The sequence below is a fragment of the Taeniopygia guttata genome, chromosome 3 (genome assembly GCF_048771995.1).
Source record: "Taeniopygia guttata chromosome 3, bTaeGut7.mat, whole genome shotgun sequence".
In the NCBI taxonomy this organism is placed as follows: Eukaryota; Metazoa; Chordata; class Aves; order Passeriformes; family Estrildidae; genus Taeniopygia; species Taeniopygia guttata.
The window spans coordinates 98,794,257-98,816,271 of record NC_133027.1 but is presented as its reverse complement, the minus strand read 5'-3'; the positions used below and the strand labels follow the sequence as shown (position 1 = coordinate 98,816,271).

Below are 22,015 nucleotides of genomic sequence, written 5' to 3'. Positions count from 1 at the left end.
TTCTCTTGATGGCATCTTGAACTCTCTTCTTAAAAAATATATTTTACCAGTTCTTAAATGCACAAATGAACTACCTCTTCACAGTCTTAGATGAAGAAAAAATAGACTTTTAGGTATTGAAAAGGATGGTCGTAACCCAAGAAAAAGAAGACATTAAAAATGGCAATTTGCATCAGTAGGGGAATAAGGTCAAGTAACAAAGAAAATGATGATGAGAAAGACTTTCCAAAGTACAATACCAGGGTTTAAGCTTAATGAACAAATGGCACATAAAGGAAAAAAAAAAAAAAATCTTTCTCCTTATTTCAGTATCAAAATACAAAAGGGAGAAAGACAAACTGAAAAAATAAGAAAGAACCCAAGAACCAAAAACAGAAATGAAAAGTTACAGTATATTTACAATACAGCAAATTTCACATGTCAGAAACTATCATAAAATACATTTTTTGCTCAGCTAGTACAGAGGGCCCTGTCACACCTTGATCCCTCACTGAAGCAGCACAAGTAGCTCAGACTTCTACAATTCACACTACAGAAATATACAATGTATTAGAATGGTTGATAGGAGAAATATACAGATAAAAAGCAGCACATAAGTGTGCAAAACCATTCCATGATTACAGGACTTGCAACTGCAAAATCAGTGCTTATTATTTCTCTGAAGAGCCAAAATGGGTAAAGAAAGAGGTATTCACTTTAGCAGCAGGGAAGAATCAACCAAAGCAGATCAAGCTAATCGTAACATCAAACAGACAAATTAGGGCACATCCTAGATAAAACAGTGCAACCACATAAAGTGCTCACTGGGTTTGGGAAATAGAGTTTTTAGCCCTCACTGTAGCTGTAGCTAAGTTTTCCTTAAGTAAAAAAAAAAAAGATGCCTCGGACAAGAACTAAATCATACCATCATCCCAGGAAAACACTTACAACATGTATTTACATTGCTCTATCAACTTTCGTTGACCCTCTAAAAGCAACCTTTCACCAAAAACTATCAATATAAGTACAGTAAATGTTACTACTTATTACAAAGAGAAAAACTACAGGTACCTCTTCAAGAGCAGCCTATTGAAATCAACAGTAGCTATTTAGTCTTTCACCGAACACCTTTCACATTGGAAAGGGGAAAAACAGCTTAAAAATTAGCCTCTCCATGTTGTGAATTTCTGTAATAAATTAATCCTTTATTAATTCAAAATGCACTGGTTTCAAATGGAAAGCAGAATAAAAATGAGAGCATATCAGAGCCTTCTAAAGGAAAAGGACATTTCTGGTTAGAAGCATCTAAGTGGTCTGTCTTCTATGATATTATGGTTTGTTTTTTGTTTGGGATTCTCATTTGTTTTTTTAATTAGTTTTTGCTAGGTTTGTTTTTTGTTTTTTTAAACTAGGTGATTGTAAATAAAACAAGAGACAAGTCACTTGGTGATTAGTTGTGAATTAGTGCAGAGATCTTGACAGTTGTATTGAGTGCATCACATTCCTTTTGAACTTCAGTAACAGAGGTAGCCTAGCTGACAAGCCATCAGCTAGTAGGTTTGCTTCAGCCCTCCTTTCTTTATCCAGTTATATAAGTCTAAGCTTGAGGTTTAGGATAACCAAAGATGCTCCACAAAAGAAAAAAATTATGCTTTGCAAAACAAACCCATTTTTGGGGTACTAAATAGCAGTCCTTTGCTCCATTTCTTAAAACAGAGATCAAGAGCTTATTTCTGCATTTCAAGAATTTGAAAGCCTCTAATACCTGTGATAACTGTAAAGAAACAATCTCTAGAATTAGTTTTAAGCAACACAACTCAAAAACAAAGCAACATTTACTACAGTTAAAATTCTAAGAAAAAAAACATTTAAATAACAAGTTTTACCTGATGATGCTGAATATTCTTTATATTACAAGAAAACTCATGGTACAGTTGGAATTTATCTATGTCTTTTTCATTTCCATTTTTGGACGATACTTTTGCCAAAGTTGACTGGATGGAAATGTACCTTTGATGGCACCTGAACAGGAGAAAATCAGATATTTATAAGGTATTTTAGCATGAAGCTTGTAACAAGTCATTACTGCATAGATCAAATAAAAATTAAGCTTGGAGTCTGCTCAATTACAAGTGATGTTAACTGTAATTACCTACAGAACTGGATCATCTAACTTCATGCTGAGGTGACATAATGTGTACTGACCATAATATACCAAGAGAAGACATTCAAGCAGAAAAAGCTGCTCACAGCCCTCCTCCTCAAGGGAATGCAAACTCAAAAGCCACCATCTGCACCTCAGATATGGGTTAAAATCCACATAACAAATTTTGGGAAGTTGCAAAAAAAACTGGCAGTCAATCCTGAACACACCTTGTGATTATCATACATACAACACACTTCAGATGAATAGGATTCCTCTGTAAAGCACTGAGTATTCAACTATGGAACTTCCAGTGGTCAAAATAACAAAAGTGACAGTGAGGTAGTGACAACGCATCCCTTACTAAACAACCTCCTTCACTGAAATTATTGCTGATTCAAAGCAACTCTGCATGTTCCTAAGGTGGTGCATGTTCTCTGATAACTCTCTTCTCTGCCCCAGATGGCACAGAGAAGACCAAATAAAATAACAAGTGACTATTGCCCTGTCACATCAATTCCCCAGACATGACAACACTGAAGTCAGGTAATGTAAGAAAACTTAAATTCAGCTAACAAAATTAAAGGATCAGTAAATCCTGCTTTAAAAACAGTCGTATTTGTTTGCCTTATTGGCTACCAATGCCAAAATCAACCATCACTGCACACTTGTTTGTTACACTGACTGGTGTCAAGTCAGCTACTGGAGCAACAGCTTAACCAGATTCACTTCTGAATATAGCCTGAAGAAAGCACAAAGAAGGAAAACTCTCTCATGGGTCACTAACTGCAAGAGAGATCTGCCACACACAGGGCAGAGTTTGTCATTCTTTCAGAGTTACAGCACCATGCCATCTCACAGCAGATCTCTACTGCACTGACAGCCAAAAGGACTAATGAACATACACTGGAATGGCCCTAAATCCATTTTACAGGAACACAGTTTTCACATCATTAAGAAAAATCCTGTATCTGCCACTAGGAGACTGCATTTTACCATGTAAGCAAGAAAATTTAGAAAGGAAGAACAAAACTTACAATTTCCTGATAAAATCCAGTGTATCTTTATCTTTAGCAAAGATGTCTGCTAAAATATGCTGCACTCCAGCCTCAACTTCCTGGATATTTGCAAGCCCTTAGAAGAAAAAATAATTACAGAGTATGCAGTCACTATAATATACAGTTAATAATTACAGAAAAAACTAATAAAATTACTTTACACAGCTGCTCAAGTACTAAGAAAATATATGGAAGCTGAAAGGAAACTGATTAAAGGTATCTGACTGGCTTGCAAAGATTTCAAAGAATCCCAATTCATTAAAATTTTTATAAACTAAAGCTTCCTCTCCAAAACATCTGAAACTATATTTTTAATGAGCCTGAAGTGACCAGTGCATTATTGTAAGTCAAAATTATATTAAATTTAGAGAAAAATATTTATTTTTACATGCTAACAATCTTGACATTTAAATAGTGCAATAGTAAAACTGGATATTTAAACATAACTTTTGAAAAAGTAAAATTTTTGAGTTTTTAATAAGATGAGCAACTGCAGCAGAAGTCTATGTATTTTGCTACTGGTATGAAAACTGCCTAAAAGTCTTTGTAGGTAATCTTGTATTTTCTCTGTGGAACAGTTTTATATTTCCACTGTATTGTAGCAGGAGTGTGCACAACAACACTTTGAGGTCAGGGTACCATCAACCTCTCCTATGAAACACTGAAGTTATAAAATGTCTTCAAAGACATGGAGTTATAAATGTCTTCATATCTCTGGAGAGATAACAGAATCATTCCGTTTATTTCCAACACACAAAACCCATTCAAATGGCCAAAAGAGGAAGGACATAATTCTCCTAGCAAAGGGATTGAATTAGACCAGAAGCAGAGATAATGAAATAAAACAGACATCTGGTATTTTAATTTGATATACCTAGCTCTGCTTCTAGCAGGAGTCAGTAATGAATGCCTCAGAACAAACAGCAAGAATCCTAGAGCTGGCAGATGCAGCATTAACTGTCTCTTGCAACACATGTTGCTGTTCACTCTGCTGCCTAATGGACAGCTTTATTTACACCATTTTAACAGCTTGCACAACTTTACCTATTCATTGAACCCAGAACCCTGCTTCTGATTAGGCTATAAAGTTACACACTATAAAAAAATTTTATCTTTCCCTTTTTAAGATGAGGAAGCTAAACTTAACTGCCAGAAAGAAAAAAAAAAGTGAGAATAAGAATACATTATTAAATGCCTAAACCTATTGGAAGTTGTAAATTTTGGATCCTTACATCTATGAGTTACTATTTGTTATGGTAGAAGTGATGTCAGAACACAAAGCTAAGGGAATTTGAAGACATGCATCATACTGAACACAGACTGAGACACTCGGGTAGATTATTTGAATGAGATAGCACAGGCCTCAAACAAGTCAGAATTTGGGAAACAATGGAAAAGTTCCCATTCAACAAGCACCACTCACACAGACACTTTACTGTGTCCACCAGCACATGCTTGTATAATTAGAGAAATTTTTGATTACGCATACAACTATAAAAAAGAACAAAGTTTTCTGGTTAGCCTGCTTCTTTAACTTTCCAATGTCGTGCCTTGAAACATGAACTACTGGTTTTATTTCAGTTTATTTTTAGGATAAATTGAAAAACGCTGAGAATTTAAAAGAACCAAAATATTAAGATTTGATGAAAATTTTCTGTACTGCAAATGGCTCACTGCTCAAAAAAAAAAAAAAAAAAATCACTCTGATCTCAAGTTGTATATAAGCTGTCAAACTGGCTCCCAAAGTGATAAAAGTGACCCAGTTCACAGATGTATATAACTTCTGATGTCTTTCAAAGGTAGACCATTATATAAACCTAAGCAGCATTATTTTTAGCACAGAACTGAAAATAGGTGTACCGCTTTCCAAAAACTAATGTTTATGGTGCAACAAACAGTACTTGCTTTTGAATATATTCTAAATAATTTATCTGAAATTTCACAGAGATTTTTTTTTTTTGGCTCTTTAGACTGCACCAGAATGCAATACATTGCTGCAATAAACTGCTGTATGAAGTAGTAACGTATGCTGAAATGTAGTAATTTAAAAACCAGAATATTTGGTAACTGATTTTCATTGCAAAATTAGCAGAATTTTATAAGTAATACTTAAATAAACTGAAGTGGGAAAAGTAACAGCCAGCCTTACTAAGAAGGTTCAGTACCTTTATGCTGAAATTCAAAAAATACGTGTTGGGGAAGAATAGAAGTACATCTCTATTTTAACATGATACAGAAGACTGCAGCAATCTTCACATTTTTTTTGTCAGAGATTGCCCCCTACAGATCCACCCATAACTGCATTCACAAAGACACACAATTCTGTAATCTATATGTGACAATCATGCTGTTAAAAGTTCCTGCTCAAATTACAGAAATTACATATTTTCCAATCCCTGCTGTCATTCAGACACAAATTCTCCTGCTCACTCTCAATCCCCTAGGCCAGTTTTTATTAAGATGTGCTTTGCTGGGTGACATTTCCTTCTGTACAGACTATGAGCATAAACCTGTTGTACAATCAGCACTGAATCTTCAGGAATTCAAGTAGAACAATGGAAAGGTCTCAGGTGTGTGGTGTGATTCCCCCTTACCAGTAAATACAGATGTCAACTATAAGGTCTCCAGATTTATGTCATTTCTTTTCCATAATTATTACTATTTCCAATACAAAGAGAGGAAAGGTTGAAGAGTCATAAATGTGTTAACATGTTATCACATGCTGCTGAAAGCACTGTAGAATTTCAAGTAGCTGCCTAACTTCCAGCAACATCAGAACAATTAAAGTAATTTCCCTCTTAAAATATTTTCAGACATTTAGAACATTACTCCTCAAAGTAGTACAGCACTTACCTTTGGTATTGGGTCTGATGTAAGAAAAGAGATTGAGTTCCACAGGATTCTGCAGGAGGGAGAGAGCAGCAGGCTCTAATCCCAACTGCTTGGCCCTCTGGGCTTTGGTGCCTTTACTCCCAGTTTTATAAGGTGCAGACTTATAACAAAAAGAACAAATGAAGCAAAACCAATTATTAAAAAGCAGCGAAGTATTTCAACTATGCAATGCACTATTTAGTAATGCAAGATTACATTTAAACTAAAGCTGATCTGAGAAAGACTAGAGTACTGACCACATGGTCTAATTCTTCCAAAGTTCTACAATTTAGCAATCCTTTTAAAAGGCAACTGGATAACTTCCCTTCTTTCTTCAACTTCTGTATCATCGTATGTGTCTTCTTTGCAACAGTACTGAAATGCAAGAAATTAATGTTAGCAGTCACATTTCACAGTAAATTAAAATGTCTATTGATTGTGACCTCGTCTATTACACGGCTGAAACTCTCTGAAACCCCTGAGAATTGTAACTCATGTTAACGTTCAATAAACCAAGTTGATAATTTAAAAGTTTCTAACCATCTTTCTCTCTCTTCAGGTAGTTCAAAACTGTATCAAAATATCCTGTGGTAGTTCTAAGAAAAATCATCAAGTAACACTGATAGTAATTATTGCTCCACGCACTTCTGTAATACTACTGGCCTGGAAGCCAAATAAAAAGGCCTTAGAATCAATTCACACTCATGAGCTCTTACAGATAGAACTCATATCAAAAAAGCTCTGCAGCATCCAGTACAGGCTAGCAGATTTAAACTCCTAGGTCTTCAGTAAGATACATGGGAGCGACCACAAGCAGCAGAGGTATTTTGTCATTATTTAATTACTTGTTAAGACAAGAACTCTCTCAGGCCACCTTCCCTCCTTGGAAAGGATCTCTTGGTAGGGGTTAGCAGGGAGTACAAGGAGGATGACACCAAGCTGACAGAACAGCTGACCTGTCTATTCCCTTGCTGTCTCAAGAACACAGGGTCAGTCAAAAAAGTAAGATGGAATGAAAGCAGTTTCATCCACTGCCACAAGCTTTGCTGATCATTTCTTTCCTGCAGTGATCTGGAATAGTCTAACCACATCTCCTGGTAACTCCAATCTAAGAAGGGCTTTTCACTAGAAGCTTCCCTGATCCAAGCAGGGAGCCAAGGGGTTCTTAGTGATTCTTTTGCTAAGAATGGAGCTTCCATTTCATCATGCTACGTATTTCCAGCAACTATTAACTACTCTTTTAGTACAAGTTTTTATGTGCAGTTTTAATAAACTGCAAAGAAATTAAGATGCTAGTTTTTCTTTGGCAATTAATAATTCTAGATTTCTTGTTACTTGGATTAAAAAAAAAAAACAAGAAAAATCCAACCTCCCAAAAAACCTAACAAAACTCCAGATAGGCATCAAGCATAATTACCTCAGTTGTAAACTATTTTCTTTATTAGTTCCTTTACAGCTGTAGTGTGTACCAGGAGGTAAAACAAGGGCCACAGGAGCAGCAGCCAGTTGTTGCTCACCTCCCACCCAGACCCCTTCTTGTGCTCTTGACTCGCTTACCGTAGCTCTTCCAACGCGTGCTGCACTTCTCGCAAGGTGTCGGCCTCCAGGTTATTGATGAGCTCCTTTCGGTACCGAGCGATAAAAGGAATCGTGTTTTCCTCTTGAAAGAGCCAAATTAAGTTTGCACATACCCATGGTTCAACGTTTGTTACTTCTGACAAGGCCTGCCAAAGGAGAGAAAAAAAACCCAACCACATTAAAGAGAGATGGTAGATTGCTTTAAACAGCCTCTCATTCACCATGCAAAACCACTCCCAGAACATTGCTCTGGCCAGCAGAGACTACTGTCCTCCCCAAGACAGGATGTCAGACTTCTCACGCATCCAGCCACCACACCCAGTATTTGAGCAAGACATGCAGCAACCAATGTTTCCAGAAACTTGTAGTCACAGTAAAAAATGTAGGAAGCAGCACCTCTTGGGAAAAAGAAAAAAAAAAAGATAATGAAAAACATCAAACCAAAATTATAAAACAAAGCAGGGACACCCTAAACTGTACACAGTAACTCAGAAAACTTGGAATTTTTTTTTTTAAAGCCAACACTGACATACCTCATGGTTCAGCTAAACAAACAAAACCCACAAAGCCAGAGCTGATCCAAATCCCACTCAACTAGTAACAGGAAACTAGCAATACTAAAGACAGTTTCAAGACAAACCAAGCCTTGCAAAGCTAAACATGATTTTGTACAAATTGAGCTTCCTAAAGTTACAGGGTATCAATATGGAATTACTGACACAAGCAGCTTATCCTAGCAACATTTTAACCATCACGATTCATTTGCACTTCACTACAGTAGTTACTGTAGAGGGCTGATACAAAAGCCTTTCAAAAGTTTCATTCTGAAACCTAAAAATGTAACACCTGCACAATCATACTCACTCCTTTTAGAGCACAAAAGGATCAAATTCTCCACATGTATTTCCAGAAAAATGTGAGAAAACCCACAAAATTTTACAGCTTTCTTAAGTAGACTGTACTAAGGATGATGAATACAATATGTCCTATCTATTCCCATTCTAGTCATATTAAAATCTTCCATGATCACACCCAGGCTTCCAGTACAAGAGCTACGCTAAAACTGCCTCCACCTGAATGGCTTCAAAGTTAAAATCCTACAAAAACGATATCTCCCTTGTTATCACTGTTGTGTGAGGAAGGCAAATCTCCTTCCTGATGGAACCATAAATTGATAAACACTCTCAAATGGGTCTCCACAACTAAATGATCCACACTGACTAAATATTAAGTTGTAAAACTGCATGCAAACATTCCAAATCTGTCAGCATCCCTTCCTGTGGGAGTTTCAGTTGCGTACATCCACCAATAATCCCATGTGCTCATACTGGAGAGCCACGCAAAACTGTTACAGGCAAGCTTTGTACGAAGGACATCCAAAGTCAGATATTAGAATGATGTAAAAGTTTGAAGTTTTAACAGTTACCAACCAACACCTATATTTATACACATTTTATGACAACCTAAGCAGAGATAAAATGACTACTTAACTTCAGAGGACTGAAATTGTATGTTAAGATCCTACTCAGAAAAGGAAAATATCTCATACCTGTACAATATCCCAGTTCATTTCAAATTCTTCTTTTATTTTGCCTCCCATATTTTTAACTGGCTTTCCCTCAGGACATGCATTCAGCTTAATCTTTTTAGAGGGTGGTTCATCAAATGCAAAATCCTCTTCACATTTCTCTTGTTTCACTACAGGAACACTTGTTGAGGGTTTTTCATCACTCACTAAACTGTTTTGGTTTATCCCTTGGAATGAATTTATTTCCTTTTTCTTAGGCACTTCTGGCATTCGATTTAAACTTTTTGGTTTAGTGCCTGCATTTTCTTCCTTAGATTTTAGAAGCTTCATTTTATTATCTTCTACAGGTGCAATAGGCAAGGAGACATCCTGCCAAAAAGATATTAAAATCATATTAGGTACTGACTGTTACAAAGTGGTTCAATATTTCATTTAAACTCTAAAAAGACTTGCTACCAGACATCATTTTGCCAAGTAATGTCTCTGGCACCAAAACACCAAGCCAGAAATCAAGTAACCTGAAATGTATCTTGCATGGAGGAAACAACACAAATACACACAGCAGACCTCTCATTTAGATCAAATAATATGACCTTCCTTCAGAAGACACTGACCTACAATCTTTGCCTCCATTCATGTCAACAAAACAGGAAACAGCAGGGCAGGGAAGCACTTCTGAGGTGTTAGGTTCCCAGCATGGGAACTGGAACTGAGATCTGGTCTGCCAAGATACAGTTTAACCTTCTTCACTTTCTGCAGAGATCATCCTCAGAAGTCAGGACGACTGGCTTCTGTCATGATGTGATCTCAGAAGTTAATAGTTGACAGCAGTATCTAATTTTCAATATAACTCTGTTCTACATTAATAATAATAAAACTGCAATCCTTACTGGGTTGAACAGCCATGCAAGGAAATGTAAGCACAGGCTGCCTTTTTTTTTATGGTACCCAAACACTGAAAAGGTAGAAGACAACAAAGGTGCAATACCAAAACCTGACATATTACAGAAAGAACAGAGGCATTTATTTATTTTAATTCTTGAAAGATATCCAGGGAAAACCACATCCTATTATCATTGACCAAAATTTTAAAGGAGGACCCTTATATTATGGACACTTTAATTCTAAACAATGCCACGCTTATCCAACATACTGAACATTCACAGGACCAGTGGAATTTTATCATCTGATGAGACCCAGGCAACCAACTGAACCAGAGTCTGAAAAACTGTTCATGTTACTTCCCAAAAGCAGTAATTAAATGTCTCTTGCTTATAGATACTCACCATTTCCTCTTTTATTGCTACCTTCTTGACCATTTTCCTGGCCACAGTTGACTGTGGAGCAGCAGCTTTTTTAGTTTTTGCCTCAGTTTTCTTTGGCAAATTAGCTCTCCTGGCAACTTTACTTTTTGGCACCCATTCCTCCTCTTCCTCCTCTGATTCAGAGGTCCTGAAAAACAAATGAATCAACAATATTGCTGAAGAGAATAATAAAAAATACATAAGCGAGCTAGTCTTGAGTTGTTTTTTGCATGAAAGAAAGTGAACAGGAAAAATTAACAGAAAGGTAGAGAGGGTCAACAAACACAGATCTTTCACACTGTTGCAGAGCTAATGGCTTAAACAATCTACCAACTTTTATGATGTAGACACATGTCGTACACGTGACTCTGGACAACTGGTAACTCATTTTCACCCTATCTTCATTATGAGCATGAAGAAGCCTAAGTAATTTGCATTTTATAACTGAAGTTTTGTGCATGAAAATTTTAAAATCAATTTCTCAGAAACTGAATGTTGTTCTTACACAATTGCTAATGCTTAGCATAATCCTTTAAAAAAATCCCAAGGAAAAAAATGGTCTTACGAATTAAGAAATGAAGGTAGTTCTTCTGATGTAGGGGCTTTGGCTACACATTTCACCCTCCTTGGCAGAGATGACATCTGAAACAAAGGAAAGAAGAGAGAAACGTAAAATTTGGTTGAAGCTGTATTCTCTTCAGCTCACTGTCAAATGTGCCCTAATAATGTCTTCAGCAATCACAAAAGTTTCCTCTAGAGCAAGTTTGGTTTTCTCAGTATCCAAGAATTTAGGCCACAGCAGCACACATTCAACACTCTTTTCAACTAAGCAAACAAACCAGCACCATAACATCTCAAACTATTTTTCCCTTCACATGGAGGTAACTATTTAGCTTTCATGTAAAGCTGTTCTAGCAAAAAGGGTACTGGTTCTCTCACTTTATTGTGTGCCACATATAGTATGCCAGTCTTCCCTCCATCCATTTAAAAATCATAGCAAATAAAATTAAAATCTAATAAAGTGAGATAATGTGTGGATTTGATCAGACAGGACAAGGCAATTATCCATTTCCAGCTAGACTTTTACATTCATGGACTATCTGTTGCTTGCATGCAATGAGAGCTATTATTTTGAATGGTGCTCCTCTGAATATAGAAAGTGCATAAAACAACTACCAAAAGTTAAAAGGGGAGGCACGTGCTTTCTCCTGACCCAAGATGTATACCTACAAGAGCTGTATTTCAGTCGAACAGTTACAAAATTTTTGTCACTAAGCCCATGAAATTCAATAATCATATTTAGCAGTCTTATTTAAAAAATGTTAGGTAGCCTCAAAATTTTATCTGCCAGAAAATCAAACTGTAAAAACTTTAAAAAGTAAAAAAAACTTGTAATTTATTTCAATTACTACAAAATTCAGAAGCATATTTTACCTATATCTGGTACAATTTCATCGTTCTTCATATTTTTATACCTTGACCTTTGATCCAGCCTTACTACTGCAATAGGAACCTTAAAGTCCCATGTTTGCACAATACCTATCAGATAAGCATTTTCTAAAGTGCCATTTAACTCAAGGGCAAAACGCCCTTTAATCCAACTTCATTCTGACCTCTGTTCAAGCACTAGAACACACTTGTTATTAATGGCTTTCAGCAAGTTTTTCTTGTAAAGCAGCACAAAAATTTCTGTGACAATTTTCAGCACTGCATTCAAAGAAGCAGTATTGAGGGTCACACCAAAAAGCACCATTGGCTCACTTGTAAAGCACCTTCTTGGAGCTACAATCTTGGTCAATAACAGGTCAGCATTTCTGTGCTGTTCCATAATGTGACTGGCTGGAACACACATTTACCACAGAAAAGCACAAATCTCCAAAGAACACAAAAAATATTGCTCACCTTTTCAGCTTCCCAGGTGCCTTTTCACTGTCAGTTCTGAGACACCCCCAAACTCATCCAGACACTCTGCTTCTCTGTATTCCTTTGCTCCTAATACCTAAAAAGTCATAATCACAGTTCTGAATTAATTACTTATTTATTCACATTACTTCAGAGGCATTAAAAGAATGTTTCAATTTTTATATCATACTTCAATGTGTGAACGGAAGATACAAAAAATACCAAACACTAAGATTCCCAAAGTTAGGTAACATCAAAGGCAGATGGATCCCTGATCCACTCTTTTGAAGGTGCTGGGAACACTTCATGCTTCTTTCAGCTAATACAGTTAGCTGGGTATTCTAGGAAAGTGATCAGCTTTTAAACACTCTAACCAGCTTCTTCATGGGTAGCCATTAAATCACTGCAAGTAAGAAGGAAAAGACCAATACACATGGTCTCTCACTTGAGGTCAGCATTGTTCATACTGATTAACACCACCCTAAACATCTCTGTCAGTTTGGAACACTCAGCATAGACCATGAAAATTCTGGAGCCTACCCATAAGCCCAGGTAGAAGGAAAACCTCCTCTGGAAGGTCCTTTTTTCTGCTAGTATTTCCCCCCTCACTTCAAGTGGCTGAGAGTCTCAAAACATCTCAACATTTGTGTCATTACATTAAGTAAGATTATGGCAAGAGTAATGCTCACTTTTTAAAGTTAATTGCACTGCCTTACATCCACTACCGGTGACCTATCTAACTCTCCATATCTGCAGAAGGAGATGAGCTCCTTAGTAATTATCCATGAACAGCCAAGCTGTGGTCAGAAGCCAAAATGGAGTTCTACAGCTGAAAATAAAAGCCAATACCAAAAAAGCATATCTAAGATATATATCAAGCATGGGATATCACAAAGGAAAAAAAAAAAAACACAAAAAAAAATCCTATTTCCACTGCAAGGTGGGGCTAAATTATAACCACCGCCCCTTTTCATAATGAATACAACAAACTAAATGTACTTCCTATTTGTAGAAAAGAATCTTATAGCTACTACATATATGCTTTTTGTTTACAAAAAAAAAATTTAATTGGAACCCACTAAAGTACTTCTTGTTTAATTTCAAATCGCCAGACAGCTGTCTGCTAAATTTTCCTCCTGATCTGCCCGTGCTGGGGTGTGCAAACACCTACATTTAATGACTAAGAAAAACAGTCCTTCTGTGATTCACTGTGGAGGGGGAGGCAGGGAAGAGGATGAAAAAGAAACAAGTCTAAATGCCACTGATGATGAGAGATAACTAATACAGAGAGTATTAGTACTGGAGACAGTCCCTGAAATAAGGCAGGAAGACTCAAGAAACAGGCAAAGACTTCAGCTCCACACGGGGCATCTGTGTAGATGCACTGACTGCATCACAAGGCACTCAATAAGCTACTGCCACTGTCCCACACAGCCCCTACCTTGAGCATTGAGGGAACTGGGAACAGCTTTATGCACCCTCCCACACCATGCTGAGACCAAGCCAGTGTGAAGTTGGCCACTTATCTCCCATTATATTTTCCAGATAGACTGGCCTCAGTGGGAAAAAGCCTTTAACACTTCCTTTTCTGTCAGCTCCAGTTAACCATACTGCAAGTGAGAGTTGGTTTCTACCCCAAGGAAAGAAATGATAGTCCCTTCCAAATCCAGAAGAATCCCACTGCTGTGGAAGAGCCAATTACAAAACTGAAAAATTAAGAGTAACCTATTTATACCAGTCAGGTCATCTTCCCTTCTTGTATCACAGAGTTCACAGTACTTGGTGTTTCCTAATCAGCTGAAGTAAGTAAACACACAGTATCCTGAATTGTGCACATGTTATCCAGCCACTCTGGTTAGGATTTCACCAGCTTGCCAAATGTCATATTCAAATTTAACAAGCTCTGCTCCAGCAGCTCTTCTCACACCTGTAGCTAGTAAACTTCTGGCCAGAAACTATCAGCCAACACATCTTTTCTTATTTTATGTACAGTGTCAACAACCTTTTAATTTCTGACAATGCTGCTCTATAAGAAAAACAGTTCTGCCTTACTTCACCAATAATATTTTACTTCCATGGCAGACAACACGAGCTAGGCCCTGGAAACTTTGGCCTCGCCCATATACTTAAGTTCCTGACTGCTGTTTCATTTCAAATCTGTCTGTGTAGAGATTTGTAGATCTTATGCTTTTCTAGGATAGGCTGAAACCTTAATGCTGAACCTTCACACTAGACCCTTGATCCTCTGCTCAAGGGAATCAAAACTTGCCTGCTTGTCCACGTCCCAAATGACAGCATGAAACATCATTGCTTGAAACACACTCTTCCATCACTAAAGCCTAGCGTCTCCATAAAACTCAGCAGTTATAGCACGTTCTTCAAAAGTACCTTCCAGGTAAAAATTAACAAAATTCACAGAGCTGTTATGCTGTCCGGTAAAGAAGAGCTGAAACTATTTATATCATTGCTATTGTAGGTAAATACATCTTCTAGGTCCACTCTCCAAACAGTTTGGCATCAGTTTTGTTGCCAGTTATTTTGTTCTCACCACTTCAATCCTCTGCATCCAATGCAGAGCTCCACATCACAGTTTGGATGGCTGCAAATTGTACACTTCTCCCTGCCTGTCAGCTACTCATTAAAATAAGGCTACTGAAGTTTGGGGTCAGACAACACACAGAATAAAGACTGACCAAGTAGTTCTCATCCTTTACTGTACAGAATCCTAATATGGGTATGCACAAAACACACAGCAAGGAAATAATAATTTCTCTGGTCTCTCTCCCCAAATAGGTCTAGGTTGCACACAGAATATAAGTAGATTGAGGTTTGAAAGACCTTATTATGTTAAGGAGCAATCCAAATCTAGTTTTGAGACTGCTATTCTCTTCAATATCCCTATTCATTCAAAGGCACAAACCATTAAAAATAAATTTCTTCTTATGTGAATCCCAGTGGCATAAGCAACCACTTGCAGAAAGAGAAGTTTAGCAACATTATAAAAGTAATTAGTTAAAAGAATTCTCACTCCCCACCACCATTTGCCCAACTCTCCCAACAAAAAAAAACCCTGCACTAGCACACACCTCTTTTAAAACTCCATCAGTAGAGCAATGATTTTCAGATTCAAAAATAGCCCTAATAGATTTTCCTACCTGAAGGCACAGGATTAAAAAAAGAAAAACCACCAAAAACGCAACTACAAAAACACAACAAACAACCCAAAACACGACCACCATCACAAATAAACTTGGAAATTAATTTCATTTCAGTAACTGCAACAAGCCCTGTCCAGCTGAAAAGCACACAAACTTCTGAATCCCTTTTCCAGTTAATCCAAAGCAACACATTCCTTACAAAACAGGGAGCTTGAGGAGCTTCTATGCAGGAAGCTCCTCAAACTTTGCTCTACAGCCTTTGCTTTTCTGTAACAAATAAACCAGCAAGAATAATAGAATTTTGCAGTTTAGCTTCTTCTTAAGTCTAACAATACCAGCCAAATCAGCATTTATAACAAGAAGGAGCTGGAGCAGGACAAGAGAGCACTATATGAATCCCATATGACAAGGGAACTTTGGACCATTGTTAGTAGAAGCAGAATGGCCACTTCAATATTGAAGGTGAGTTTCAACAGGTTGATTTTGCTTGTCATTTTAAGATACCTTCACTGCAATAACATTCTAAGGAAAAGAAATACCAAAATGTGAGCATACAGTCAGCAACAAGGGGGGAAGATGTCATGTAGACCAATGGTAGGGACTTGTATGGAAATCTTTGTCTCTCCAGGTTTTTATCCTGCAGAGATAAGTCAGCTAAGTTGTACTGCCAAATATAAATCCAACTTACTGTAATCCTCCCAAGGTTAAAACCTTGGAGAACTCCCAGGCACTTTTGCTCAGAGAAGCTAGTGTAGATTTCCAGGAACTCTTCCTGTACAAAGCCGGTCAGGCCTGCCTGAGGAAGGAGCAGCAGACACAATTTAGGAACTTCCAGCACTAACGGGAAAATTACAACCACAAAGAAACAGAGAGACATACAGGGTACACACACATACACCAAAACAGTCCTCAAAGCTAATCACAGAGGAAAAGGTGTAAGAACAGCACCTACTGTGTCTTTACTTACAGAAGTATAATCAAAAAGGCAAAGCACTAAGTCTGTGCCCCTAGAAGGTGCATTCTATCCTATGCCTGTTTTGATAATTAATAGTATCACTGAGGAAAAGGAACAACCCATGTGATGCAGCGCCCTGTAAATGAATCAAGTCTGCCCAAGAAAGGGAGGACACAAACACTTTTCATGCATTTTCCTCAATCCACTGCTCTCAAACCACCTATGAAGGCATTATCAAAATCAGGGGATACTGCTTCTGATGCAGGAACAGATGGCTACACCACGTGCAATTATTCCTTTTCTCCAGTCCACCAAACCAGTCCCACAGAACCACATCCATCCTGGTTCATTAACGGGATGTCTTCACTCCCAAAAGGATATGGAAAACACACATCACTTCTGCATGGCTACAGCCTCAACAGAGTTTATGACACCAAAACACTCATTTTAGAAGCTTGGAGGTAGAAGGGCAGTTGAGAGCAATGCATTGTTTGCTGCTTGGTGACTCACTACCACCCCAAATCACTTCTTTTCGGCCCGGAAACGCGACCGAGATGAAAATACACTTTACGTACTCCGAAGCCCTGTTCCCTCCCTGGCGGCAGCGATTTCTTCAGATATGTTGAGAGCATTCAAACGGAAGGGCTAACAGAGTTAAATGTCACCCTCACCGCCTGGGAAGGGCAGCAGCTCCGTGGGAGAACCACGGCAATGTGCCACCTCTCAATCGCCTTCTGTCCCTGCCAGCTGTGCCGCCCCAGCCGAGCCAGGGCTGCCCGTCCGTCCCCGCGGTCCCGCTCAGCCGCTCACAGGAGTCGGGCAGTGGGAATGGAGGGAGAACAGGCTCGTTTCGTCCTGAACAACCGAGACAAGAGCGAACCCCTCGCTTGCCGGGCGCTGCGGCGTGGCACGAAGGGCGCCGAGGCCAACACGGCGCCGAGGCCAACACGGCGCCGCTGCCCGCTCTGCCTCAGCCCCAGCCCGGTCGCAGCGAGGGGCGGCGGCTTCCCCTCCTCGTCACCCCCCGCTGCCGCCGCTGCCGCGTTTGAAAGGGCCGCCGGCGCGGCAATGGCGGACTCGCCCGCCCGGCGCGCCGCGGGGCGGAGCAGGAAGCGGCGCCCGCGCCGCGCTGCAGGAAGCGCAGCCGGGCCGGAGCGGGGCCGCTACCGCCCCTCGGACCGGCTCCTGCACCGCCCCCTGCACCGATTCCTGCACCGCCTCTTGCACCGCCCCCTGCACCGCCCCCTGCACCGATTCCTGCACCGCCCCCTGCACCGATTCCTGCACCGCCTCTTGCACCGCCCCCTGCACCGCCCCCTGTGTCCCTCTCGCTGCCCCTCAGGCCGCCCCTCGCACCGCCCCTCACGCCGCCCCTCACACCGCCCAGCCGCGGGAGCTGTCAGGGAGGACGGGCTGAGGGCCCGCGACCCCCAGGCTGCCCCAGGGCGAGAGCATCAGCCGCCTTTCACTTAAACCAAGGGAAAAGGGCGGCGATGCAGAAGTGACCCGGTTCGGTTCTGGGTGAATGGGAGTTCGAAAGGTGTTTAGCCAAGGAGCAGGGTTTTTTCACGAGGGTCTTGGAAAGCAGAAGTCGTCGTTGTGTTAAGCTGAGATACTGCAGAAGGCGCAGAAATAAATACACGCCCTTTCAGCCCCCGGAGTAGATAGGAACATGTAGATCCCAATGTACATAGGATGCTCGTGTTCTTTACCCATGCACGCTAAAATTTGTTTTTTCTTAAAAGCATTTGCACACTAGTGCTGGAAAAAGTATACAAGGGTTAGGTGCCTGCCTTAAAATTCCATCTGAAGTTATGTTTTCCTGCAGTCTCTGCCTATTGCTTTATCACCCATGTCTTCTAAGTTAGTGTTCAGCAAGGATCCTGTGAAGTCCCTATCTCGTGCAAAAAATGTGCATGGGTGATGGCTTCTGGAGCCATCACCGGAAGCATGGAGCAAGCACACTGCTACATTAAAGCTGCCTTTCAAGCTTCCATTACCCTAAAAGGTCTTCTGCTTTGTATCATAAATATTTGTAACTTGTGGTCATAACTACAAGCCAGCTGTCCTCCAGCCTTGGAACAGCAACATCTTAAATGTAACTAAGGTGCTATAAACTTAAATAATTCATAATTTTTCATCTTGACTTTATAATAAATGTGTGTTTAACAGTCTGGAATGGTTTTAAACACAATAATGTTCAATGCAGTGTGACTGCTCTCTTTGCATGGAGTTTACCTGACCTCTTTAGCTTTCAGAGGCCAGGAGAGAGACTTGTGCTCATACTTGTCTTTATACATGGGTGTACCTCTGGTGCCAAATCTTCAGCTGATATAAACTGTCACAGCTCTGTTGATTTAAATAGGGCTTGTGATTTACACAAGTTGAGGAGCTGACTCACAACCTTCAATAGGACTGTTCACATATTTAGAGGTAATCAAGTGTCCAAGTGTTTGCAGGCTCAGAGCTGATTCACCTGGAGTTTTGTACTAGTAAGAGCTGAGCAAAGGGTAGTTTAATATAATACTAGAGAGCATGAAATCATGTTAGATCATCAGGTTTTCAGATGAAACATTGTAATTTATAATAGAAAGGGTTCTGATTCTTTTCATTTCAGATCATATTCTACTCTTATGCCAAAACAACTTTTAAGTAAGTATAGGAACTCAGTGCACTATATAACTAAGGACAAAAGATTGTGACTATAAATATCTTAAAAGTCATATTTAAAGACTTGGTCTGATTAAATTTTGTAAGACTTAGAGTGCAACCTTGTGCAGAATATAAAAATACTGCCTGTATCATCTGACTCCTTTGATGCACTGCATTAAAATTCCAATGTCTAAGTACATATCATGCAGTCAACTTTACTTCTCTTCTATTAATAGTTGGAAATTAGGTCACTGTTCTTGTAAGGATAGGCTAAGCCTGTACAACTGATTTAAAAGAAATTACCTATATATAAATGTTTGGGTTTCTTGCTCATGTTCACCTACAGTGACACCATTCCTTATCTATAATCAGTAATTTTTCTGTCTGTTCTGGCATACATATCCTATGCTGTCAGGTTTTTGTAGATTTGTTTATAGTGACCCTTGCTGCAAAAGATTAAGACTGACGTTTCTTTAAGCCTTTAAAAAGACATTTACCCAATTATTTCAGAGTTCAGCACAAAAGAACCAACCAGATGTAAATCCAAGTATATAACATTTGAAACTCCCTAATCTGGATAATTTTCAGTAAAATAATTGAAACATACAACTGCTTTTCCTCCCTCACATGCATAGGATTTACTTTCTAATGCAACACAGTATAGTTGCAAAGTAAAGTAGCTTCTCATTTCCTAGAGGTAAGGCTTGTTCTTTGTGTTATTGTTCTTTGATAAGGGCTAGACTTGACACCAATAAATCAATGTCATAACTGCTATGTGTAAATGTTTTCAGAGTTTCACTCAGGAAAGCACACGCTTATGTTTATCTCTGTTCAGGATAGCAAACTACTAAAAAAGCAGATTAAAGCATAGGACTAAGTTTAAACACAGATTACCCCTCTTGTTTCAGAAGGACTTAAGTGTCAGCCTGTTCCAGTATTGCCCTCAATAAAATGTTTTCTCAAGCCTGGCTTTAAAAGCTTCAGCAAGTGGTATGTGTAGGGGTCTGTCTACAAGAAAAAGACCCATATGTGCTCTGTGCTGAGCAAAAGGTGTGCAGCCCTAGCTAGTGGAGCATTTAACCTCAAAACTAACAGGCCCTGCTAACAGATTTGCAGCTTCAAGCTGCTCCAGCTTCCTAGCACTCTGCAAGCTGCACAAAACAATCATCTCCTTGCTTGCAAAAGACACTTAAGGTATAGCCATGGTAAAACCTCACATCCATTTCCATTAATGTAAATGTTATTGTACAAATATATGTGCCTAATATGTTTTTTTAAAGCTGTGTTTAAAGAGTATTACTTAGGCTGCAAAACTTAGCAAAAAAACATGCTTAGAGCTCCCTGTGTAATCTTTATACTGCCCTTTGTGCACGTATTTACTGATGAATGGAGACATCCCACAGAAAACTGTGAGACCAATGTAGTAAAATAACCACAAGGAGGCAGAATAAAAATCTGATGTCTCTTTCCAAATTGAGTCCTTCCCATTGCATTCTCATCAGCATTCTCGTATTACTGAGTGCAATTTTCTACATTTGATAGACAGGTACAAGTTAGATTGAGTTGTCCCATATCCTATATTACCAGTGAGGATTGAAACTTGTGTCTTTTCACCAGTAGCCACAGTTCAACATAAAACCAGGCAAACTCGTCATTTTAATGTAGGGTGGTGGATTATGGGTCCTGACAGTTGTTGGGGGAAGAAACTCAGCATAACTGCATTATTCTCTTTTTCTGGGACTTGGAAAATTGATGCTGCCTGAAATGTCAAGGAAAGGAGATGAACCAGTGGGGCAATCTGCTGGGTCTCACTCTCTCCTCCTCGAGAAGTGGAGAAAATCCAGTCCTTCACAGTGTTCCCAAAAACTTGCCATTGGGGGCAGATGCTGGATTACTTATGCTGTGAGAGTGCAGTCTGGTTCTTGGCCATGTTGCAATAACATGCTGAGGGTCATATGGTCTGTACTCAGGTTTCATACAGAATGTAATCCATACTTCTGTTTCCTACCTCAGTGCTTTGGCAGCTTGTGAGTTAGCTGCTTCTGCAGCCTTTACTGCTGCTTTGGTGGTGGTGGTGTGAGCTGAACCATGAGATCCTCATGTGTTTTTATCATCTTGGCAGGCTGAAAGTTTCCTTAGGAGTGAGACTGGGAGAAGAGAGTCAGTGATTTTTAGCAGTCCATTTCTCAACAAAAAGTGACAACGTGTAATGACATAAAGGTATATGTACATAGAGGAGGCTAGAGAGTCAGGAGAACTCTGCCAGTGCACTTAGCTTGTCAGACACCGGAAGCCCCAGTCCAGAAGCAAGATAACTACATGAACCTAAGCTAATGAGCACTGCTGAGAGGCAGGGTATGTTATTTTGGGCATGGTGCCACATTAACATGACTCTATATCTTCCAGACAGAAGCTTGCAATGTCTGGGCAGCTCAGAGTGTGAGCAGAGTTTGCTTGTGTCTGTTTGCACCTGTCTGCATGGCCTTGCAGAAGAAAAAGCAGCAATTTCCCAATTAATTAGCAAAGACTTTCTGCAAACCATACAGATATAAGAGTATCTGCAAACAAAACAAACACCTTTGCTTCAACAGCTCCTCAATTCCTTTTTTCTACCAGGCTCAGAAGAAAGGATGATATTGTCAGAGTGTGTTTGAAGAGTTTCTGAATTGCTCCAGAAAGTCCTGGTGCTTATTTTCACAGCCTTATTGTTTCCCTGTTGTGAAGGACAAAGGCACAGACAAATTACATACCTTGTGCAAACAGAGAGAACTGTACTAGCACCTTCAAAATCCATTGGTATTCCATAGATGAACAGCTAAATATCCAGCTGCAGGAAGGAAGATAGCGTAGTCCCTTTTCCTACTGATCCAGCAACCTTTTGCAGAAT

At 39.3% G+C, this 22,015-nt stretch overlaps 1 protein-coding gene across 5 annotated transcripts in view; it reads right to left on the bottom strand.

Moving 5' to 3' along the window:
* The window catches only part of SRBD1 (S1 RNA binding domain 1), a 123,230-nt gene extending 105,564 nt beyond the window's left edge, over positions 1-17,666 (bottom strand). Inside the window, exons 1-11 of one of the 5 annotated variants that reach the window (XM_030268992.4) lie at positions 17,052-17,666; positions 16,210-16,317; positions 12,364-12,460; positions 11,027-11,103; positions 10,444-10,609; positions 9,179-9,526; positions 7,609-7,775; positions 6,309-6,426; positions 6,034-6,172; positions 3,160-3,256; positions 1,866-2,001 (exon numbers count right to left, since the gene is read on the bottom strand). In XM_030268992.4, coding sequence (XP_030124852.4) covers positions 1,866-2,001; positions 3,160-3,256; positions 6,034-6,172; positions 6,309-6,426; positions 7,609-7,775; positions 9,179-9,526; positions 10,444-10,609; positions 11,027-11,103 — 1,248 coding nt within the window. In that variant the 5' untranslated portion in view covers positions 12,364-12,460; positions 16,210-16,317; positions 17,052-17,666. The remainder of the gene's footprint in view (positions 1-1,865; positions 2,002-3,159; positions 3,257-6,033; positions 6,173-6,308; positions 6,427-7,608; positions 7,776-9,178; positions 9,527-10,443; positions 10,610-11,026; positions 11,104-12,363; positions 12,461-16,209; positions 16,318-17,051) is intronic. The other 4 variants (XM_030268993.4, XM_072927499.1, XM_030268994.4 and 1 more) reach the window with 4 other exon arrangements.
* Positions 17,667-22,015: the final 4,349 nt, after the last annotated feature.